This window comes from Botrytis sinoallii, assembly GCF_014898435.1.
Source record: "Botrytis sinoallii strain Bc 23 chromosome Unknown BSIN_031, whole genome shotgun sequence".
Classification (NCBI taxonomy): Eukaryota; Fungi; Ascomycota; class Leotiomycetes; order Helotiales; family Sclerotiniaceae; genus Botrytis; species Botrytis sinoallii.
In genome coordinates, this window is record NW_024066058.1 from 601,977 (window position 1) to 624,851 (window position 22,875).

Genomic DNA, 22,875 nt, shown 5'->3' on the forward strand with positions numbered 1-22,875 from the left:
TGTATGGATGAAGAAAGATGAACGTCTCTTTTGTATGGGTGTATAGGATTAAACCAGGTTAAGAAGCTAAGGGATGGCAAGGGATTGATGGATGAATAGGTATTTTAAGACCTACCTACTTACTTGGGAGACTCGGGAGTGGGATGGAATAAGGATTCAGGGGAAAGGCATGGATGGCGCATATCATTCGTTTACCTACTTATCTAGTTAGTTTATAAGCTATTGTCCTTTTTTCATACTCACGCAATCATTAGATATCACTTGTGACGCTTATGCCATATAAAGTCTGAAACCTGCGAAACTTAAAATGACTGCTCGGGAGCGTATGATAAAATGGATCAAGAGACATTATCAAAGCTCCTTGTCAGATGTCAATTCAAGAAACCATGGGTTGTAAATCGGTTCATGGCTGGGATGATTGATGGATGAATGACCGAAATATAAATAGAAGAGCCAACCAATCGGCTAGCAGTCCGATCCCCATGTGGCGCTTTGCGGAGTGGAAACTGCCGAGGAAATGTTAGTGTAAGATGATGTATGTAAGAAAGCTGAGACCAATTGGGGAAGTTGATTGCATTGAAACCTTATCAGCCACTTATCAGCCACCACCTGGGCAGTTTTGGCAGATCCCATCTACTGCGTGGTGTGCCCAGGTGTACTTCTTATTAATGTCCACGAACAAAACTATGGTTGTATGGTCTCTTTGTACTGTTACAGATGACTTGAATATATACGAGCAGATTCCATCGTGTATAACCCTACCTTTTAAGCTTTCCAACCAACAGACCGACCCTGACCGGTTTCCTACCCTCCGGTACGGCCATTGACTCAGTTGGAAGGTATTCTTGACGGACGCAGTGAATGCATGATTCAGTCATTGAGTAGATGATTATATGTGCACGAGCGGGCTCTGCATGATCTCCTTCTTTACGGTACTTTCATAGGCACGATACCTATTTGGTGCGACGGGAGTTGGTATTTAGAGAGGAAGCGCGGGGCGTAGGGAAGCTGCGGATTTTATTGATTCGAAGAGTTAAGACAAGTAAGGGGAAGAAGAGACGTCGATACCTGTACGCCAACGAACTGGATTCCGAAGATTTTACATGATATCTGTTGTGAGAAATTGCATTGCGAGAAGATCTGAATTGGTCTTGCGAGAAATTGTGTGGTAGGCCAGGAACTCGGGACTCGAAATAGTTGATTGAGGTCGGATTTGATTCTCTGCGCTTACGCTGCGCATCAATGTTGACGGGCCTGTTGGGATTCGAATAAACCATTCTACGAAACGGTCGAAAATTATACTATACGAGGTGGGACATAGGATTCTTGAAGCCTGCATTTAAACTTGTTTCTTGGAATCAGCCACGGACATTATGGCCGTGGAGAAATCGACCGATAGGATGGACGAGGAGAAGGGCCTCGCCAGTGGCGTAGGTGCCGAGGTAGTAGACGCTGATGCTTTGGCTGTTCAATGGCTTTGTGGATGGTCCAGATATGTTACGAGGAAAAGGCTTCCTGGGGCTGCGATATGGTTGGAGGTATGTTGGCTCTTGTGATTTGTGACGGACTTTCCCCTCTTATAATTCTCCTCGGCTCATACAAGCTTGGTGGGGTTAAAATCAATATCAGGATAGAATTTGAAGTTGAACTCAGACAGCTAACTTGTGTCTGCAAAGCTTATAGCAATTGCTCTATTAATTACAATGTTGTACCAACAGCAGCATATGTTGACATGCTTGGGGTTGGCAATGTTCAGATTTGGTAATGGAGCTGCTTTGCCTAATACTACTCTACCTTCATATGTATTTGATTATGGTAAGAAGTTTCATTCAGTATATCAGACATTCATATAATCACAGTATCCACTAACATGTGGGTTCATTAGCACCACTCGTCTGGTTAGATCAATCAGAAATGTATTTTCCTTCGGATATATACGCTCAGGTCCTCAATACTAAACCTTATGTCAACCATTCGTTGATACCCGAGGACACTCTACCATCCCCTCTCAATCTCGAGACGATTGATCAGCTAAACAATTGGGGCACAGAAGTCTATTTAACATCCACAGTCGATATCACCACCTCCCCTACCTTCCTAACCGGAGTTGTCCCTTCTTCCACAACCGGTCGCACTCAAGATGCCATCTCCTGTTCCGTCATCCTTACTGATCATGGAGATGGTTTGGTCGATGTCTTCTACATGTATTTCTATGCCTACAACCAAGGAAATACAGTACTTGGTCAAGAGTTGGGTAACCATATAGGAGATTGGGAACATAATATGATTCGTTTCGTAAACGGTACTCCTCAAACAGTCTGGTACTCGCAACATGCAAACGGACAAGCTTTCAAGTATTCAGTGGTTGAGAAGAGTGGAAAGAGACCAATTGCTTATTCTGCGAGAGGAAGTCATGCTAATTATGCGATTTCGGGGACCCATGATCATACAATCCCGGATTTAAATTTGCCAGCCGGATTACTCCAAGATTATACATCGAGAGGAACAATATGGGATCCAGTTCTCTCATCGTATTTCTACACATACGATGCTACGACGAAGGAATTCTCAAAAGCAAGTGAGGATAGTCCAATACAAGCGATGGAGTATTTGGGAAAATGGGGGGATGCTCAGTATCCTGAGGATGATAAGAGACAGAGTAAATTCTTTGGCTTCTGGAAGTATGTGGGAGGACCGACGGGGCCGGTGACTAAGGGATTGGTGAGGGAGAAGGTTTGTCCTGACAATGGGATTTTGTGTATTGTGAGGGATATTTTGGGTCCTTAGGTGAGGGGGCTTTTAGCTTTTACTTTGATCTCTTCTTTTGGTGGGAGGTATGGTGCTTAGAGTGTTTTTCATTTCTGGTTATGGGATGCAAATTTTGCGGATTGGGTTGGTTTGGGGGTTCTTTGGGTTTCTTTTTCTTCTCATTTGTGGGATGGGATGGGATGGGATGGGATAGTTGACAATTTGTTGGTTTTGCGAGGGTGTATGGATTGATGATGTGATACGATACGGCGGGTTAGGATGGGATGCGATGCAATGCAATGCAATGCGATGTGCTTATAGATTGTACGAGTTTGTTTTCACGAAAGTTAACGAATGGCGGGATGAGATGAGATATGGAGGTGGGTGATAGAGTGTGATATGGATGAGACGAGATGGTTTGAGTGAGAAATTGTTATGAATAGATGAATGGTTGGAGGAATGATTGGAGGAAGTGCATAGTGCATGGTGCATAGTGAGTAGTGGGTATAGATATCCAGGTATACCTATCTAGGTATATATAGTATACCTAGGTAGTGTAGTGTATTGTATTGTAAAATGGAATTATGTATATATTGAATTTCGCATTTTTTGGAATCGAAATGTGAAATTGTATGTTTATCTGAGTATCTAGGTAGGCTCGGTAGGTAGGTAAGGATGAGGAATTTGTATGTTTGTATGTATATATGTATGTATATGTGTATATGTATGTATATGTGTATATGTATGTATATGTATGTATATGTATATGTGTATATGTGTATATGTGTATATGTGTATATGTGTATATGTGTATATGTGTATATGTGTATATGTGTATATGTGTATTATGTGTATATGTGTATATGTGTATATGTGTATATGTGTATATGTGTAAGATTTCCAACTCAGAGTTGCATACTATATAGGTATCTCTGGTAACAAATTAACAAATACTTACTCCAATCCCTAGCTCTCCCAGTAATCTAACCTCCAAATATATATATACTAGGCAATCTTTTACCTACCTACTCTTTCTTCTAGATCTTCTTCATTACATCGCGTCTTCATTACATCGCGAGTAATTAGTAAGACAATATTATTTATATTTTTGTTTTTCTCTCTTGGATTGTTTGTTTTGGTTAAGATGATTGATTTATTCAGTATGGTGTTAGCTACCTAGGTACTAGGTAGGTACGTATGGTTAAATCTTACCTGGTGCTTGCTATAAGGTTAGCGAACGAAGAGTAGGGAGGGAGGGGGGCTTGTATTTATAGGTATTTCTTTATATTTGAATATAAGAAATAAGGAAATTGATATCTAATCTATAGATACCTATCTAGTAGGTACGAATACTATGATTATTCTCAACTACTTATGATTACTATAATAAAATATAGTTCTAAAGTGTAAATCATCTTAAACTAATAAGATTAGATAGAAAATTCATTGATTAATTACATAATAGCTCCGCTCCTACTATTAAAAATCGTATCCCATTTACTAGTATCGATAGAGTATTTTTTTTATACGATGTAGATCACTAATATGGATATTATATAACTTTTCAATAAAACTTGAATAATTTTTTGGAAAGATACTAGACTAGGTATTCGAAGCTAAAATAATCACGTGTAACACTAATTTAGTCATATGTCAAACTAAACGTACTAGGTATTGATAACCTTAGTCTAACCCACCGATACAAACAGGTTGAATTTTTGATATAGGTACAACCAGGTTCTATTGTATTATACATCTACACACTCGGCGATACTTCACCCGCAGTATAATCCAGCACAACAACACGCCATTTTCTCATCGCAGAAAGTTCGTGACGATGGGTCATCTTGCAACCCTCGCAACATGCAATCTTAATCAGTGGGCGCTGGATTTTGACGGCAATCAAAAGCGCATTATTGAAAGTATTCGACGGGCGAAGAAGGCGGGGGCGTCCTTGAGGGTTGGCCCGGAATTGGAGGTTACGGGATATGGATGTCAGGATCATTTGTAAGTGCTTTGTTTTGGTATTGGGAAAGAAGTTTTGAGGGGAATGGGATGAGCATTGTGGGTTTGGGTTTGGTAATGACTTGAACGGTTTGAATGCTTTGAATGTTCAAATTGAATTCAGAGATCGAAACTTCCTGGTTATCGGACTTGCCATCTGGACTTTTGAAGGCGCTTTTGAAGAATTGAATTTGAGCTAATTCATAGTAGTCTGGAATCAGATACAGAATTGCATTCGTGGGAGTCTCTGGCCCAAATCATTGCTCATGAGGAGTGTCAGGAAATTCTACTTGATATAGGAATGCCAGTTCGCCATAAAAATGTAAACTATAATTGTAGAATTATTGTTTATAACTCTAAGGTCAGTGAGCTGTTGGATATCTTCTTGATAATGAGCTGAAACTGATGAAGGAATAGATATTACTCATTCGACCTAAGCTCTCGTTGGCTTCTGATGGGAATTATCGTGAGCAGAGATGGTTCACACCATGGAAAGGAGAGAGGATCGTTGAGCAGTACTATTTGCCAAGACTAATCACGAAAGTAACGGGACAACATAAAGTTCCGATTGGAGATGCTGTTATCAGTACTTACGATTCTTGCTTTGGTGCTGAGACTTGCGAGGAGTTATTCACGCCAAGGGCACCACATATAAATATGTCATTGGATGGTGTTGAGATCTTTACCAACAGCAGTGGCAGCCATCATGAGCTTCGGAAGCTAAACATTCGTCTTGAACTTATCAAGGAAGCTACTTTGAAGGCCGGAGGCATATATTTATATGCCAATCAGCAGGGTTGCGATGGAGATCGCCTTTACTATGATGGATCCGCCATGATTGTTGTCAATGGTAAAGTTGTCGCTCAAGCAAGTCAATTCTCTTTATACGACGTAGAGGTGGTGACTGCCACTGTTGATTTAGAAGAGGTGAGGGCATATAGAACCTTCAGATCCCGTGCCATGCAATCGAGGGAAACAGCGGCATACGAAAGAATCGAAGCTGGTATGAGCCTTTCGAGTGATGCTGAAGACGTGAATCCTTTGGTGCAACCTACCAAGGAAATTCCAATCAAATATCATGTTCCTGAGGAAGAGATTGCGCTTGGTCCAGCTTGTTTCTTATGGGATTACCTTCGCCGATCTCGTCAGGCGGGATATTTTGTGCCACTATCTGGAGGGATCGATAGTTGTGCTACTTCAGTCATAGTTCATTCGATGTGTCGGATCGTCTATGCAGCAATTGAGAAAGGCGATAACCCTCAGGTTATTGAAGATCTGCTCAGAATCGCTGGAGAAGAGGAAGACAGTACATGGCGTCCATCCAGCGCACAGGATATTGCCAATCGCATCTTCCATACTGCTTATATGGGATCTGAAAATTCCTCAGCAGAGACACGAGGTCGCGCCAAGCATTTAGGTGAAACGATTGGTAGTTACCATCTTGATTTCAACATTGACACTGTTGTTTCAGCGGTCACCACACTGTTCACAACCGTTACCAGTTACACGCCGAAGTACAAGATGTATGGAGGAACACCGGCATCGAACTTGGCATTGCAAAACATCCAAGCTAGACTTCGCATGGTTTTAGCTTATCTCTTTGCCCAGCTCTTACCTACTGTCCGTGGAAGAACAAAGCCCGGATCCTTATTAGTCCTAGGATCTGCAAATGTCGATGAATCACTCAGAGGTTACTTCACAAAATACGATTGTAGTAGTGCAGATATCAATCCCATTGGCGCCATTTCCAAAACGGATTTGAAAAGATTCATTCTCTGGGCCAGTACAGAATTTGAAATGCCGCTCCTCCAAGACTTTATCGACGCTCCACCAACTGCTGAACTCGAACCTATTACCGAGGATTACGTACAGAGTGATGAAGCTGACATGGGTATGAGCTACAACGAGTTATCAATCTACGGTCGTCTTCGCAAAGTGGATAAGTTAGGACCATATGGAATGTGGACCAAACTTTTGCATGAATGGGGTCATATCCTCTCCCCAAAAGAGATTTATGAAAAGACTAGATGGTTCTTTTGGTGCTATTCTACTAATCGTCATAAGATGACTACCCTTACACCGAGTTATCATGCTGAGCAATATTCACCCGATGACAATCGATATGATCTGAGACCATTCCTTTACCCAGGCTTCTCGTTTGCGTATAGAAAGATCGAAAAGGCGTTAAGTGCTATGGGGGTAGCTGCGGATAAGAAACCGGAGGTAGAGGAGGGAAAAAAGAATGAATAGATAGATGGTTTCCTAGATTGATAATTACTAGGTCCGGCTTAGATAGTATTAGAAGTCAATTGAAATCCGCTTTCATACTTTATCCATCCTTCGATTGGTGATACAAATCAAGAGCCCGTATCACCACAAGACCCATTGGAAGAACACCAGATCAATCATCCAACCAATATCAAGCTTCTCAACCATATCCGGATAGTAGATCAGGCTCCACCATTCCACCCCTTCACCACCTTCGTCCTCCCCTTCCACTGCTCCCACCTAACTCTTCCCCTACTCCTCCAAGGCCAAAGCACATGCGTCAGTTTTCCAGTAATCAAATTTATCGCAATCGGTCCGTAATGATTACTATCTAAAGTTTTCCTCGAATCGGCATTATCGCCCTCGACCCAGACGTGGCCTGCAGGTATATCGGCATAGGGGTAGGGATAGGGGGCGTGAGTATAGACGCGGTCACCTGGGAGCGCGATGATGCGTTTTATTGCTAGAGTTTCGGGGTGGTAGGGGGATCTGTATTGGGGAGGGAGGAAAATTAGCTTGGGCATTATATTTTGGATCTTGCATCTTGTGTTTAAATAAAATAATGGATGATGAAACGTTTCACAATCAATGTAGAAAAATAGAGAGGAGGAAAAATAAAACCTGCCTAAAAGAAACGAGCATTCCTCTCTCCAAATCTCTTCCCTTCCTCCTCTTGTCTACTAAACATACATCGCGCGTCAAACTCTCATTATACCCTGTATTCAGAAACGGATACATAGAAGCGCCATTGATGATGTGCAGCTCGGCGATGTGATCTTGGAAGAAGATGGATGCGGGGATCCAGGAGGCGATGATGAGGGACCAGTAGGTGAATTCTTTGAGGAAGGGAGGGATGCGGGAGGATGTGGGTGTGGATGTGGGAGATGAGGTGGAGATTTTGCGGGAGTGTTTCTTTTTGAAGAGAGATGAGGGTTTGAGAATTGAGGGCAGGGGGGAGGGAGAGATCTTTAGGAAGGTGAGGAGCCGGGACATGGTTTTTGGAGGAGGAGGAGGAGGGGGAGGGGGGGCATTTTGGGGGAGGGAAGGCTGAGATGAGGGTGGGTGGGAAAATGTGGTGGTTTCTCAGCCTTGTGCGTGGGTGGATTGTGGAGAATTAGTGCATTGACCTTCTGGATATCTATCTATCTATCTGATCCGAGTATCTATCTTATCACCTCCATTGAAAAACATCTAATAAAACAGTATTTTATAACTTTACAATTATATCAAGGCCGATTTGAATCATTTCAACGATATATTAAAAATATATTTCTATCTAATATAAAAATAGTTTGTATAATTTAAATAATATATTTATAAAAATATTAAAAACAAAAATTGTATTATATATACTATACTGAATATTTTTTTCTCATAAGTATACTACTAAATTCTCAAACGCTTTAGCTTAAATAGAAATCTATTTTTGGGGTTTTGTCCAAATGATTCAAATCGGCCTCGGTAACAGAGGCCGACAATGCGCATTTGGACAATATACTAAAAATGGCTGCAGCTCCTGAACACTACATTGTCCTTGATAGCAAGTCTAGTGACGAAACAAGCACCCTTCAACCTCGATCAACAGATGCTAGATTATATCTTCGCAGCTAGCATCTAACAGAGTGATCTAGCAGAATGTCATGCTCGATGCAAACACCGAGATGCTTGTACTACGATACGTGCTTGAGAAAGAAGTCGAATGCTTAAAAACTTCTCACAAAAAATCCTCTGTCTATGACTATGCGTTGTCTACTAGGTACTACCAAGGCTAGGTATATAAAGTAAAACTTGCATCTCGGATCAAGTCAACAAGGTTCTAACAGGATATACGCTTTCATTTCTCTTCGGCCCATGTCTATCTACATTACAAAGCTATTACCGACTTCAAAGGTTCACTGTTTACCTAGCTTCGTTTACATTTCTATTCGATTTTCACATCCTCTTTTCTTCGCTGCCCAGAGAAAAACAGCATTTATCTGTTCCCAAGTTTCATTAGACTAGGTTGGGTACATCAGATTGGCAAGCTGGTGGTCCAGCTCTTTCCTACCCGCCTCCCGAAGAGGAATATCTAATCCGCAGCAACGAGTTTGCCGCATCATCAGATCAAGAGCTTCAAATGGCCACTTGCATTCTGTGCCCCATACACAGTCGCCATCGTGTGAGACCGATAGCTTTCTGAAGATGACATCGTCGTCTGTACTATGTAACGTTATATCCCTATGAGCTTGCGCATCCAGTGTGGGAATGCGAAGGTAAATTCCAAAATGCAGATATCGTCTTGATTTGGGCGCTCCAAGGTGCAAGAGACAAATTGAAATTGCAAAGGACCAAATCTATAGATGCAAATTTCATCTATATTAATATGTGCCCCTCAAGTCTGGAGTCTCTCTCTTCAGACTTACATTTCTTCTTTTACCATATCCAAAAATAATCGTCCCGTCACTTACAACTATGCTTGTCCAAGGCCCATTCGTCTCTACAATCATGGTACTCAATGCGATGTACTTTCCTTCCTCTCAAAACTCTGCTGCTGAGGTTGGAGAAACCTTATTTGTCTCCTCTAGTATAGAGTTTCTTCAAGACTAGATACGATGCCTTGCGCGGAGTCGCACTTTACAAACGAACGAAAGATACCAATCATCTCGTTATCATCCCCCTTCCATCATTTAAATTTAGGACATAGAACAGAAGTCTTGAGCATGCATTTAAGTATTTTTTATAAAAATTGTTTTAGATTATATTTAGATACTATCCTATCCGGTGATATGTTATCATCGATTGATCTAGGTAGATACCTATCCATTGATATCTCTTCCTCTTTTTGCCCGTCTCCTTCTTTCTTCGTCTGCATAGACGAATGATCAATTATCATTACTCTCACTCATCTACTCGAGTTTCTAATCTTGGATATATGATATATCCTCGTCTTCTCCTTTTTCCCCTAGATATTTAACATCTAGCATCTAGCATCAAGCATCTAGCATCCATCAATCCATCATCCAACACAAATAGAAATAAAATCTTAAAAAGAGCGACAAGAAATAATTATATAAACCCCCCAAATCTAAACCCCCGAATCCTCCTGTATCACGGCATGTCCAGTCCACGCCGCACACGTATCCTGCAACTGCGTGGTATCCAACAGCTTTGGGATCTCGCTCGCGCGCTCCAAGAACTGCATTGCGAATCCCATGCTGGTGTGCCATCCAATATGGCAATGCATGAGCCAGGCTCCGGGATTGTCCGTCTCGAATGCGAGAACGAGGTATCCACCTCCGGGTAGCGTGGCCACGTCTCTTCGTGGGGGGTTGTTAAGATTGTATGTGGAAATGGCGGTGGTGGCATCGAATGTGGTGGCCTGCTGGCTGACGACGAAGAAGTCATGGCCGTGGAGATGGATGGGATGGGGAACGGGGAGCGCGCTGTGGATAACGAGGTAGATCCATTCATTCGCGTTGGGTACCTCGACGAGATTATCTGGTGTTCCGAATGCGGTGATGTTATTTTGAACCATGAGAAGAGTTGGATCTTCCCATTCTGAGAGGAAGGTAGAGTTGTTGAGATACCATTTGAAAAGTTGTTGTGAATTTTGAGCAACGGTGACGGCTTCTTCGGGGCTCTTAGAAGCGGCTGAAACGGTTTTTGGGAGGTATGGAACGAGCGAGGAGACAGGTTCGTCAACACATTCGTCTGTGAAAGTGTAGCCGGTGGTTGTAGGGAGACCGGTTGAAGATCCGTAGTGGAGAACACCTCGGATGTTATCTGAATTATCGTTTTCAGAGCAGGAAGATTGGGGAATAGCGCGGATGAAGAAATCAGAGGCGACAGATGCTTGGTTTGCGGTGATGACTACATCGTAGCGTTGTCCTGTGAGAAAGGTGTTAGTGAGGATTTATATAACGAGGAGCGAGGATAATACTAACCAATAGCAATGTTGAGAATATCAGTTTGATACGGAACAATAGGAACAAAATCCATCGCCATAACAGTCATGGTATGACTATCGACGGAGAACTTGAACTGAGAATCGATGGCACTATTTACAAGACGGAATCTGTATGATTTGCCTGACTCAACACTAGTTGAGAAACGAGAACCAGTTTGATTACTAGCACCATCCGCCCCAAAAACATTGGTACCATTGATAAGACCTGTAGTCATTGATTGAGGACCAACAGTCTGAACCTTTTGATATAGCTCATCAACAGTTTCATGACCCCAATCACTAAGCATGAGCGTTCCCTTATCCTCGTCGTAGTTAGCTGTGGCAGGACCATTGATGATAATACCACCAGCAACACCTTCCCATGCTTGAAGTCCAACATGAGAATGATACCATGATGAACCATATTGAGTAGCTCTCCATCTGTAGGTATAAGTATTTCCATATGCAATAGGACATTGGGTAACTGATGGAACTCCGTCGTTTTGGTTGGTATTCTTTTGATGAATACCATGGAAATGAATAGTTGAACCGTTGGTAGCGAGACTGTTTGTCACATGTACCACGACATCATCACCCCAATCGGCAATAATGGTTGGCCCTGGGATACTTCCATTGATAGTTTGAACATATCTTGAAAATCCATCAGGTGAAGCAACGCCATCTTGAACGTTGAACCAGTACTAAAATCTGAGATTAGAGAAGTTTATTGATTACTCGAGAAATTTCTTACCTCGCGAGTGACACCAGTATCTGGCACTTCATTGTAGTAATCAGTGCTTGTCGAATAGTCACACCACTTTGATCTATCAGCAGCGGTATTGCCTGCGCATGGGGTTCCTGATGCTACAGCCGAGCTTGAAGTTTTGCTGGTCGAGGACGCTGTTGAAGAGGATACTGGAGAAGTTGTGCTAGTGATCGAGGATGGCTTGGCAGTTGAAGACACAGTATTTGCAGTTGTTGATGTTGAAGTGACACTCGAAGTGCTCGTAGGCTTAGCCGTTGAGGTAGTGAGACTAGTAGTAAGAATGGGAGGAAGCGAAGTAGTTGTAGACAATAAGCTCTGGAGCGAACTCCATTTAGATGAAGCTACAGATTGAAGAGAAGAGAGGGAACTTTGGACAGCTGCGGCACTGGTAGTTTTGCCGCTTGTTGTTGAACACTTATTTGATGTAACGGCATTGGTGTTTCCACTGGTAAGGATTGATGGGATATAAGAAACTTTTGTGGAAACTAAGCACTCGGCTTGATTGATGATATTGAGAAGGTCTGCCTGAAGAGTGGCAATTGGATTAAAGAACCATCCGAAAAGAGGACTTGCTTGAATTTGGCAAAACGAAAGGCACAAGGCCAAAAGAATGTGAAGACGCATGATGTAGTTCCCTGAAACTTTCTAATATACGGGATTCGGTGTTGAAGTTTGTGTAGTATAAAAGATTGTTATGGTCCTCGAGTGAGGTTGCCAAAGAAAAAAAAGAAATCGAATGTAGAAGGGAGAGAATGAAAAACGGACTGTACTGGATTGTAAAGAATGAAGTTGTACCAGTGGGGATGAATCTCCCTTAAGAATATTTTTGCAATCATGAGATTCAACACCTTGAGCCGGGTAAGGTAAACTACTTAGGAATCACATCGATGCTTACCGTCAAAGTCCTCTGGACCCGAGCACCGAAGTAGACATTTCCCTTGGTACAGTATTCGTACAAATCCTCAAAGAGACTTAGGACGCAAAATCTTAGTGCAATTCACCACACGGATCTCCACCATGGCAGGCCTCAAGTTCGTACTAGATTGACAGTGCAGATAATGAAAATATCCTAGTGCTTTGATCATCCTAAGAGGGATCCGAAATAGTATTAGGATGTACATATGTCAAGCTCAGTAGTCAATAATCGATGCCACCAGCCGAATTGAGAATCAGGCAGAAATTTACTTGGCGAGAAATTAAATTGAAATAACAACTCTGAGTCTCTGACAAGCACACAACTTAGACTTGAAAAGGAGACCTGCATTTGAATCTGTCCTAGGTCAAAGGCGTGAATGGCGGATGTTGTCTGTGCATCCATTTTCAAATGTTTTACCAAGTAAGGCACGAGTAGCTAAAATAAATTCGGGGTCCTAAGGTTAAGCGACGTACAAGCCTTGGTATTAGTTCTTCATTTGATTAAAGTGATCGGACATTTTACTTATTCTCGTACCTGACTAGTTTTGTTTGTAGGCTCAACTTGTCCTAGTGGTAACTGATGTCCAAGGTCGAATAAGAGAGAAGCCATTCCAAATAGAGAGTACTGCTAGAGTATTTCTCTCTCTCTTTGAACTCATGGTACGATGAGAAAGCTTTGCAACTCAGTAGTCAGGTACAATAGTTCGCATCGTGTGGCGATTTAGTACCCTAGTGGCATGGGTATCGGTAGCACCTCATTGTCTTTGTTGGACTGATGACTTGCATGCTCTGTGAGCTCTGGAATAGTCATTCGATCATCCGTCCGTGGAAGCGTTTTACAAACGGATGTTTCAGTGTGTCTTGCGTATGAATACATGATATCTTCAAATCGAGATATCATGTCAGAAGATGATGATAACAATAACCACACTCCTGCTGAATACGTTCTTCAAATCCAAGTCTCGAATGCGTGGATCTGGATCTCGCGTCTGTTTCATCTGACATGTGGTAGTGGGAGATCGTTAGACGATCAACGTTGCTTAACAGGTAGGCGTAACTTGGAAGAATGGAAAAAGATACCACTCATCTTAGGTAATCTCAAGAGGGACCAATGAAGTGTGCAACCGAGGACGTAAAGGAGAGGCTGAAGAGGCTGAAGGGAAGAAGAAACGAAAATGGATACGCAGGGAAAGAAGAATGTTTGAAACACAATGGGGGATCTACTTATGGGAGATCGTCGTTGCATTCGTATATCGCTCGATCATGCCGAACGATACGAACAAAAAATGGAATACATTTAATTGGTTAGCTTGATATCGGGTGACCAGGTCTATGGATGTAATTAGCACAGCCATTTCATCTATCCTCGAATCATCATTGATCTGAAGATATTACCTTTTTTCCCAAGACGGCCGAATATCAATGTATCCCCTCCATACCCATCTCGTCGACCCCACTCGCTCTATAAATATATATAGAACCCCTACACTTCATACTTTCTGATATAAATTTATATCCCCAAGTTTCAGATTCGATTTGTGCCGAGAGATACTCCAGCTCTTCATCGTCCGATACGAAGTTCAGATTGTTCAATTCATCGCAGCACAAGGTTGTGTTGATCAGTTAATCTCATCTCCTGAAACATTACAAACGAAAATGCCTCGGAACCGTGCACTTGTGCTTCCCGATATCTCTCCAGCTCCCAGCTGCCATTCGACTTTCCTTCAACTGCCTCTCACGACATCATTCAAAATGTATTAACAATGGAATTTCTTATTTTGGTTTTTTCAACAGATAAAAATCTAGTAAATTGTTGATTCAAATTCATGATTCTTGGCAGGCTTTCAAAATCAAAGTAGCGATGTTATGTGGTTTGAGATCGAAATTCTGATTTTTATTTTTCCCGAATATGATTTGATTTTGGTAACCTCATCCGTCTGTTTCTCAGACCACCTGCACCAGCTGGACCAGAGTCGCGGGACCCTTTTCGCCTCTCTTCACTCCTCTCGTCTTCAGTCTCTACCTCTACCCACCCGGTTCAATGGCTCGGACTGTCGGAAAATTTGCCGTCTAATCACTTACGCTCTTTGAGTTAGAATCTTTGAGCTCCAACGAGGGAGATCCTTCCCATCAAGACCCGTGCAGATCGTATCTGGGATTCTGGTATGAGCACTCTCGAGCCACTCCACAAAGCAACTAAATTCGGATCGAGAGCCGCGTGCAATTGCACATTTTTCACCATCACATCCAACCACCATGTGGCGTGGACTAATTATTCCATATGATCGACCAGGCTGACGAAAGCACCCTGGATGGGTTGGTGTGTCATTGCACTGACTTTCGTTCTTGTCATCCCGCGTTATTGATTGTGTATCTATCCCCATTACGGCTCAAGCTTCCACAGGGTCAGATATTTTCTCCTGACTAGCAAAGGTCCAAGATAGTTCTTGGTGCGTTGAAAAGCCTTTCTATTGGACATGTTAAAGCTGATAAAGGACTCTTACAAGTCGGCCCCGAGCTTTGTTACTCTGATATTTGTTTTCCCGTTCGATATAATATTAACGGTAAGTTCTTCGCATTTCCACGTCAGTTGTTGTATACCCAAATTTTCGTTCTTTTCATACATTTCATCCCTTCCTCGTCCTCTTCTGGTGTAAGGATCTTCACTCGTTTGCCTACGATACATTCTCTTTACGAATTCAAGAAAACATGAAGTTTACATCTCCTCTCCTGTTCCTCTTCGGAGGACTGACGGCATCTGCTGCTGTCCTCCAAAAACGTACTACTAGCTCTACCGACTCATTCCACTTATATGCGTATGGTACTGGTATTGGTGGCCTTCCAGTGTACTACTCCGATGGTAAGCTAACAGTCGTATACCATCGACTGGTCTCATAAGACTAATTCAACAAACAGGAAATGCATTTATCGGCAACACTGTTCCAGCTGGCTCCAAAGTCAACGCAAACATCACATGTAAGGATTCCATCCCCCACAAGCATGTTCATTCTCCCACAAGCCGTCTTCGAACCCAACTAACATCTCTCCTTCCTTCCAGTCACACCAACTTCCTCCAGCGAATGGATCGTCACACCCAGCAACAGCAGCGTGACACTGACCAACACAACCACATCGGCACTCGTCATCAATCCATCCTCTAGCGGACTCACCAACGTGGGATTTACCGGAGCAGTTGTTGGGAATAGTACGACCACGGGGTTTAGCGCATCGACTGCTGGAAACGGTACCACCAAGGGATTCATCACGTTTGGAAATTGGGCCATGTGGAAGAATCCGAGCACGGAGAAGATTGTGTCGAATTTCTATGCGACGCCGGTTTGTGATGGGGTGTGGCAGTTGATGTGGAATGCGGAGGAGATTGATGATGGGTCGAGTATTAGTGTTGCGGTGAGGAAGACGGCTCCTAGTCATTAGGGATGTGCTGAGTGTGGGTGGGGGTGTGAGGGTTGAGATAATGATGAGTTGTATCTAAAGGCGGGGGTTGAGAGAAGAGGGGGTTGGGGTAGGTTGACAGAAAAGGGTCTTTGTCAGGACTTTTACGGAGAGGGGGAGAGGGAAAGGGAATTTGGATATTAAATTCCTTCCAAGATTAATAGTGCTCATCTTCGATACTAGTAATTATTCATTTCAATTCAATAGTTTTCAAAATCATCATTTGTATTTTCTCGTTATATCTATGGATACCTAGGAAGTCAGTGTTCGCATACATTAATTTGATGCTTCCCCTCGTTTTTGCTTGAGATGTATACCGACCACAAAGGTACATAAGACTTATATTTATACAATTTCCAGAACGATAAGAATTACCAAAATCGATATATTCTACTTATATACTAGGAAAGTTTAGTACGAAGTTCACATTCGTATATACGCATATAGGATGATATCCTACTAATAATCAATGTAAGATTATATAATAGAAATAGCATCAGAAATACTGTAATACAGTATTTTCCCAGTCTTCTGTGAACATACAGCTTTATCGTCCTGATTGAAGCCTCTAGCTCAGGGGAAAAGCTTGATTAAATCCTGAGAATACAAGTTTTTTTCTCTCTTTCGCATGCCTGGGTTGGTGTACATATCTATTTGAGTGGCTGAATACAATCATCTCTAAGGTTGCAGGTGTCTAGGATTAGAATCCATATCTCCGATGCTTGATGGCGACAGTGGCTTGGATTTTTGAGTATCTTTATCTGGATTCTTATCATATTCAATATTCATGATAATTATGTTCGGATAGTTACTGGTATTTGTGTTAATACTGTGTATCTATTATAGCTGATACTCAATTATTCGTAATTTTATAGTGCGGAGTATACGATGATTTCTTTTGCACTTATTGATATTATTATATATTGAAATATAGCAATTGTACCTATATCTCGTATTTAAAGAATTCCCCAGAGAAAAGAAGAGCTACATACATACATACATACATACATACATACACACAAATAAAGTTCCCCATGACAAACGCCTCTTGTGTCGTCTTGATAACCCCTAATCTAAATGACTGGTAGACGATCATTCTTTGATATACGATAAGCGCATCTCAGGGGAAGGGGGGTAAGGAGTGGGTAAAGAAGTTGAAGTTTAAGTAACCGTTATCGAATGAATGGTAACGCAATCCCTTTCTGGCTACAACTGACAGCTACCTGGGCAAGCATGAAACCCATCTTCTGATTCTTGGGAGGAGAAACGTGTATCGTGGACTCATCCTGTCTCGGCTGTACATCGTGGGAACATGGCCTTTCCATATTTACGGCGCCAGCAAGCAGTATGATTCGTGATGTCATGTCTAGTCATGTCTAGCCATTCCACTGTGAATCAAGATGTGATGGATATCCATGTCGCTCCTTGCTCAGGTTTTAATAAGTTTAATTTACGATCAACGAATCACGCCCACTCAATTTGGGATTTTGGATAATCCCAATCAGTTCAACCATCACCAGGGCCCAAGTGGTAAACAAGACCAAGTTATTTTCCCAAATAAAACATTCACCAGGTGTTTGAGCATTTTGAGCATTGGCATGGTCATTCGCATTGGTATTGGCATTACCTAGATGATTCAATTGTATTTCTAGTTTTCTTCTAGTTCTCTTCTGTTATCTTTTTATTTCCTTCTAATTCATTCTTTTCCACACGATACCGATACCGATACTGATACTGATACTGATACGGTACCAACACTGACATTGATATCCATCCATATCGACATTGTCATTGATATTGATATTGATACCTATTGACACCAATCCTGAATTCGAAAACGACCTATTAATGATATCACAACCACCATCCAATACTACCAATACATCTTAGGTGGATTAATAAATACTTTCTCTTATGCATCGTTAAGGTGTTCAACGTTACTCAACATGTCTTCCGTTTTGACTGGCAATGCCACGACGACCTCTACCTCAGCGTCCCAAACCACGACGACTGCAGCGCAAGGCTCCGAGGGTATTAGTCTGGTCGCCCTTCTAACGGCAATGGCATCTTCTGCCATCATTTTTGGTGTACAGATGATAGCTTTTATGCTCTTGAAGAACAAGCTTGCACGGATATTGTAAGTTTGGAGGATGTTACGTGTGGCGATCTGCGCTCTGTGGACGCAGATTCCAATGGACTTTACTGACTGAATTCTAGCAAGCCAAAGACCTATCTAGTCCCCGAAAAAGAACGAACAGAACCACCTCCGAGAAGTCCTTGGGGATGGCTATTTACCATATTTCAATTTCGAGATCGAGAAGTTATCAACAAATGTGGCTTGGACGCTTACTTTTTCCTTCGATACCTTCAAACGCTTCTGGTCATCTTCATACCTATGGCCGTCGTCATAATACCAATCCTTGTACCCATGAACTATATTGGAGGCAGAGGTGGAGATTGGGCTTTACAATATGCAGACGACAAAAACAAGACAGAAGTCTCTTCGAACCCAAATGTAACTGGACTGGACCAATTGGCTTGGTCTAATATACAGCCTAGCAAGACCAATAGATACTGGGCACATCTGGTGCTTGCTTTATTGGCCATCATGTGGGTCTGCGGTGTATTCTTTGCAGAGTTACGAGTGTATATTAAAGTACGACAAGATTATTTGACATCTGCAGAACATCGACTGAGAGCTTCGGCAACTACTGTCCTTGTCAGTGCCATTCCGGATAAATGGCTTACGAAAGAAGCTCTCGCTGGGCTTTACGATGTTTTCCCTGGAGGAATTAGGAATATCTGGATTAATCGAAATTATGATGAATTATTGAAGAAGATACATCTTCGGGACAAAATCCATTTGAAACTGGAAGCAGCCGAGACGGAGTTGATCAGAGCCGCGAAGAAAGCCCAGAAAAAGCAAGCAGAGAAGGATGAGAAAGCTCGAGCGAAGGAATCGAATCGCAAGCTGACCAAGGAAGAGAAAGCCGAGAAAATAAAACGCGAAAATGAGAGAGCGGCAGAATTGGCGCAAAGTGGCGGAGTTGCGACTGGCGAGGAGGCTCCTCACACCGTGGATGATGCATTAGACGAGGAGGCAGAATTGGAGAGACAAGAAGAAGCTCGACAACATAAGCGACACAGTTCGAAGAAATTTAAGCTTGGCAACCCCCTCGCCGCTATGGGACAAGGTTTCGAGGTAGTTGGACAAGGCTTAAACAAAGGTGTGGACGCCGTAGGAAAGGCAGGAGGTACTGCTTTTGGTGGCGTTTTGGGACTTGGCAGAGAATTGGATGATACAATTGAAGAAACGAATGGTAATGGGTTCGTAAGTCTTGACGCACCATCGATACCGGAGGATGACGAATATGATCAATATGGAAGATATAGAAAACGACCACCACCTCCGAAACCGTATGGATCTGGTGTGGATGATGAAAAGAACCGGGAAACTGAGAAGCAAGGAGAAGAACGCCCGTCAACATCCGACCGTGATCCTCAAAGTTATGATGGGGATAGAAAGTTGCAAGGCAACACAGTACGAAGAAATGGCTTTCAATATGGAGGAGATGGAGCCAATGATGCTTTTCAAACCAATAATTGGTGGAAGTTCTGGAAAGGTCCCGCTGGCGGGTTTCCATCTCCGATCCCAACGGGATATGAAGATGATGATGAATTTCCTTTAACTCAAGGCGATGGGCCAAAGTCAAGGGTTGCCACTGGTGCCCCGCCAAAGAAGAGTGCGTGGCAGGTAATTAAGGATATCGTACCTTTCCTAAACTCAGACGATGGACCAGGTGTAGAATATCCGAAGGCTTTTAACGAGGAATACGAGGAAAATGCAACGACCGCAGCTTGGCAGCGCTATCTAAAGGAAAAGGATAGGCCAACACATAGATTGGCCAGGTTCAGTTGGACTCCTGATTGGTTCTTTGGCATTCCTGGAATCAGTCCAAAAGTCGATACAATATATTGGTGTCGTGAACAACTCGCTCAGCTGAATGTTGAGATCGAATTGGATCAAAAGTCTCCCGAGAGATTTCCGCTCATGAACTCGGCTTTTATTCAATTCAATCATCAAGTAGCTGCACATATGGCTTGTCAGTCTGTTACCTACCATGTTCCAAAGCAAATGGCACCGCGTACTGTTGAGATTTCACCTAATGATGTCCTTTGGGATAACATGTCTATCAAATGGTGGGAGGCTTGGCTTAGGACTGCTGTTATTACTGCTGTCGTTCTTGGTATGATTATTTTATGGTCGATTCCTGTCGCATGGACATCAAGTTTATCCCAGATATCTTCTTTGGTAAATACCAAATCTTGGCTTCATTGGCTCAAGGTTATACCCGAAAAGGTTCTTCAAGCCGTAGCAGGTGTTTTGCCCGCCATTGTGCTCAGTATTTTGCTATCATTGGTACCAACAATTTTGGGATATCTTGCCTTTGTTCAAGGTTCACAAACTGGCAATGAGAAGCAAGGTTTGGTTCAAACTTATTACTTTGCATTTCTCTTTGTCCAAGTTTTCTTGGTTGTGTCCATCGCCGGTGGTGCGGTAGCTACAATTGGATCATGGTCCAATAATATTACCTCTATACCCGAAACACTTGCACAACAATTACCAAAGGCGGCGAATTATTTCTTCTCTTACATGATTCTTCAAGCATTTTCTGTGAGCTCGGGTACACTCCTACAGTTAACGACTCTCATTTTCTGGTTTGTTTTACCCAAGATTTTCGACAATACTGCTCGACAAAAGTGGACCAGAAATACAACACTTCCATCAGTGACATGGGGATCCTTCTTCCCTGTTTACACTAATTTTGCCTGTATTGGTTTAATCTATTGTGTGGTTACGCCGGTTATCATAATTTTCGTCATTATTACATTCACACTTCTTTGGATTGCGAATCGTTACAATATGCTTTATGTCTCTCGATTCAGGATTGACACAGGAGGACTTCTATACCCACGTGCTATCAATCAGACATTTACTGGTTTGTATGTGATGGAATTGTGCCTCATCGGTTTGTTCTTCTTGACTCAGGATGAGCAAGGTGATTCACTTACTCCTCAGGCAATCATTATGATTGTTGCTTTATTACTCACTGCTCTTTACCAATTCCTGCTCAATTGGTCTTTTGGTCCTTTACTTCGATATCTGCCAATCACATTTGAGGATGAAGCTGTCCTTCGTGATGAAGCATTCGATCGGATACAAGCCGAACGTCTTGGTCTCACTATTGCAGATCCTGAAACGGTACCACAGAACGATGGAGCTGGTATTGAAGGACCAGGATACATTGAAATGGACGCACTACATCCTACGAGCACCAATAGAAACAGCGGTAGTAAATTTGCCAAACTTAAACCATCAAATCTTGTACATGGTGCTGCTGTAGCTGGTGGTTGGGCTTTACGATCCGGTCGAAATCTTCGACACAAAACGTTTGCCCGTGGAACTGGCACCGATGGTCCTCAACCTATCGATGAACCGGTTGTTCGTCCACAGCTCACGCGCAAACGACGCCATAGAGATATTGAGGCGCAGCAAAAAATCGCAAATGCACTTTATGGTGGGTATAATGATGAAATTGAAGATTTGGCACCGGAAGAAAGAGATGCTCTTGTTAAACATGCCTTTCAACACTATGCGTTGAGGGCTAGGAGACCGGTGGTTTGGATTCCCAGAGATGATATTGGAGTTAGTGATGATGAGGTGAAGCGGACGAGAGATTATGCAGGAGCGAATATTTGGATTAGTAATGTGGGAGCGGCGTTGGATGCGAAGGGGAGAGTGGTGTATGGGAGGAATCCGCCGGATTTCTCGGAGGTGGATTTGATTACGTTGTAATTATTTTGTGGCTGTGTAGTGAGGGGGAAATTTAAAATGGTTGGGATTCAGAGGGGAATATTGGGGAGAAATGGCGTTGGAGTTTCTGTATATGAGGGGTAGGGGAGGGATATGGTACATGGGTGCTTTTTGGATTTTACATATTTAACGATGGGAGGAGAAGATTTTGAGATGGAGATGGAGATGGAGATGGTGGTTGTGTATATGGATTGAGCGGGTTGTTAATAGATTATTCATTCATGTGTGTATGGGAAACGGCCGGATAGCATAGAAGGAGCATAATTTACTGATAGAAAGACAGACAGACAGACAGAGAGAGAGGAGAGTCTGGATAGTATGGGATGAGAACTTGGGGATTGGAGTAGTTGTGTTGAATAGATGGGAGTGGAGATGGAGATGGAGATGAAGACTTTAGATACCCGTTTCTTTTGATAGGATAGATGGATTTGGAGATGGGGATGGAGATGGAGATGGAGATGGAGGGGAGGGGGAGATGGAAGGGAGGGGGAGATAGAGGGAAGGGAGGAAGATTACATACATACATAGTCGTGTACATAGAAATCCAAAATATCTTTCTGAAATCTTTATCTTGTCTTTTTTCACTGGGATAGGTATTTCTGATGATTTGTAAATTGTTTTGTTTGTGGAGAGAGGGGGGTAGGATAGAATGGGATAGGGTGTGGTGGGATAGGGTAGGAAAGGGTAGGGTGGGATAGAGTAGGATAGAATAGGATAGAGAATTCTTCTTGAATTGATAGGGTTGAAGGGGGTTGAAGGGAGGAAAGGGAGGGGGTTGTTTTTGTAGTGGTGGTGGTGATGGTGGTAGTTGTTGTTGTTGTTTTGGGTGGGTGGGTTGGGGAGGGAGGAGTGGGGGAGGGGAGGGGAGGGAGGTAGAGGGAGGTAGGGAAATGGAGGAATGGAATGGAGATGTTTTGTTTT

At 42.6% G+C, this 22,875-nt stretch overlaps 6 protein-coding genes across 6 annotated transcripts; 4 read left to right on the top strand and 2 right to left on the bottom strand.

Annotated features, from left to right (window-relative positions):
• Positions 1 to 1,373: 1,373 nt before the first annotated feature.
• On the top strand, positions 1,374 to 2,787 carry EAF02_011385 (uncharacterized protein; the record flags this gene model as incomplete). Its single annotated transcript, XM_038907432.1, has 3 exons — positions 1,374 to 1,538; positions 1,677 to 1,815; positions 1,886 to 2,787. 3 exons carry the CDS (start codon positions 1,374 to 1,376, stop codon positions 2,785 to 2,787), a joined length of 1,206 nt encoding a protein of 401 aa, XP_038752912.1.
• A 1,798-nt stretch (positions 2,788 to 4,585) lies between these two features.
• Positions 4,586 to 7,002, top strand: EAF02_011386 (uncharacterized protein; the record flags this gene model as incomplete). Its single annotated transcript, XM_038907433.1, has 3 exons — positions 4,586 to 4,755; positions 4,963 to 5,113; positions 5,170 to 7,002. The coding sequence occupies 3 exons, from the start codon at positions 4,586 to 4,588 to the stop codon at positions 7,000 to 7,002; spliced, it is 2,154 nt and encodes a 717-aa protein (XP_038752913.1).
• Positions 7,003 to 7,202: 200 nt separating this feature from the next.
• Positions 7,203 to 8,013, bottom strand: EAF02_011387 (uncharacterized protein; the record flags this gene model as incomplete). The annotated part of the gene is made up of 2 exons (XM_038907434.1): positions 7,203 to 7,509; positions 7,646 to 8,013. 2 exons carry the CDS (start codon positions 8,011 to 8,013, stop codon positions 7,203 to 7,205), a joined length of 675 nt encoding a protein of 224 aa, XP_038752914.1.
• Positions 8,014 to 9,730: 1,717 nt separating this feature from the next.
• On the bottom strand, positions 9,731 to 12,638 carry EAF02_011388 (uncharacterized protein). Its single transcript, XM_038907435.1, has 3 exons — positions 11,697 to 12,638; positions 10,944 to 11,646; positions 9,731 to 10,887 (listed from the first exon to the last, which is right to left on the bottom strand). The coding sequence occupies exons 1-3, from the start codon at positions 12,333 to 12,335 to the stop codon at positions 10,085 to 10,087; spliced, it is 2,145 nt and encodes a 714-aa protein (XP_038752915.1). The 5' UTR covers positions 12,336 to 12,638; the 3' UTR covers positions 9,731 to 10,084.
• A 2,697-nt stretch (positions 12,639 to 15,335) lies between these two features.
• EAF02_011389 (uncharacterized protein) lies at positions 15,336 to 16,061 on the top strand (the record flags this gene model as incomplete). The annotated part of the gene is made up of 3 exons (XM_038907436.1): positions 15,336 to 15,486; positions 15,543 to 15,602; positions 15,685 to 16,061. 3 exons carry the CDS (start codon positions 15,336 to 15,338, stop codon positions 16,059 to 16,061), a joined length of 588 nt encoding a protein of 195 aa, XP_038752916.1.
• Positions 16,062 to 17,431: 1,370 nt separating this feature from the next.
• On the top strand, positions 17,432 to 22,416 carry EAF02_011390 (uncharacterized protein). Its single transcript, XM_038907437.1, has 2 exons — positions 17,432 to 18,216; positions 18,297 to 22,416. The coding sequence occupies exons 1-2, from the start codon at positions 18,026 to 18,028 to the stop codon at positions 21,934 to 21,936; spliced, it is 3,831 nt and encodes a 1,276-aa protein (XP_038752917.1). The 5' UTR covers positions 17,432 to 18,025; the 3' UTR covers positions 21,937 to 22,416.
• The last annotated feature ends 459 nt before the right edge of the window (positions 22,417 to 22,875 follow it).

Coding starts and splice junctions, on each gene's coding strand:
- EAF02_011388 (XM_038907435.1), bottom strand. CDS start 12,335: ATGCGTCTTCACATTCTTTTGGCCTTGTGCCTTTCGTTTTGCCAAATT. Junction 11,647..11,696: donor ATACTGGTGTCACTCGCGAG/GTAAGAAATTTC, acceptor CTCAGATTTTAG/TACTGGTTCAACGTTCAAGA. Junction 10,888..10,943: donor TATTCTCAACATTGCTATTG/GTTAGTATTATC, acceptor CCTTTCTCACAG/GACAACGCTACGATGTAGTC.
- EAF02_011390 (XM_038907437.1), top strand. CDS start 18,026: ATGTCTTCCGTTTTGACTGGCAATGCCACGACGACCTCTACCTCAGCG. Junction 18,217..18,296: donor AACAAGCTTGCACGGATATT/GTAAGTTTGGAG, acceptor ACTGAATTCTAG/CAAGCCAAAGACCTATCTAG.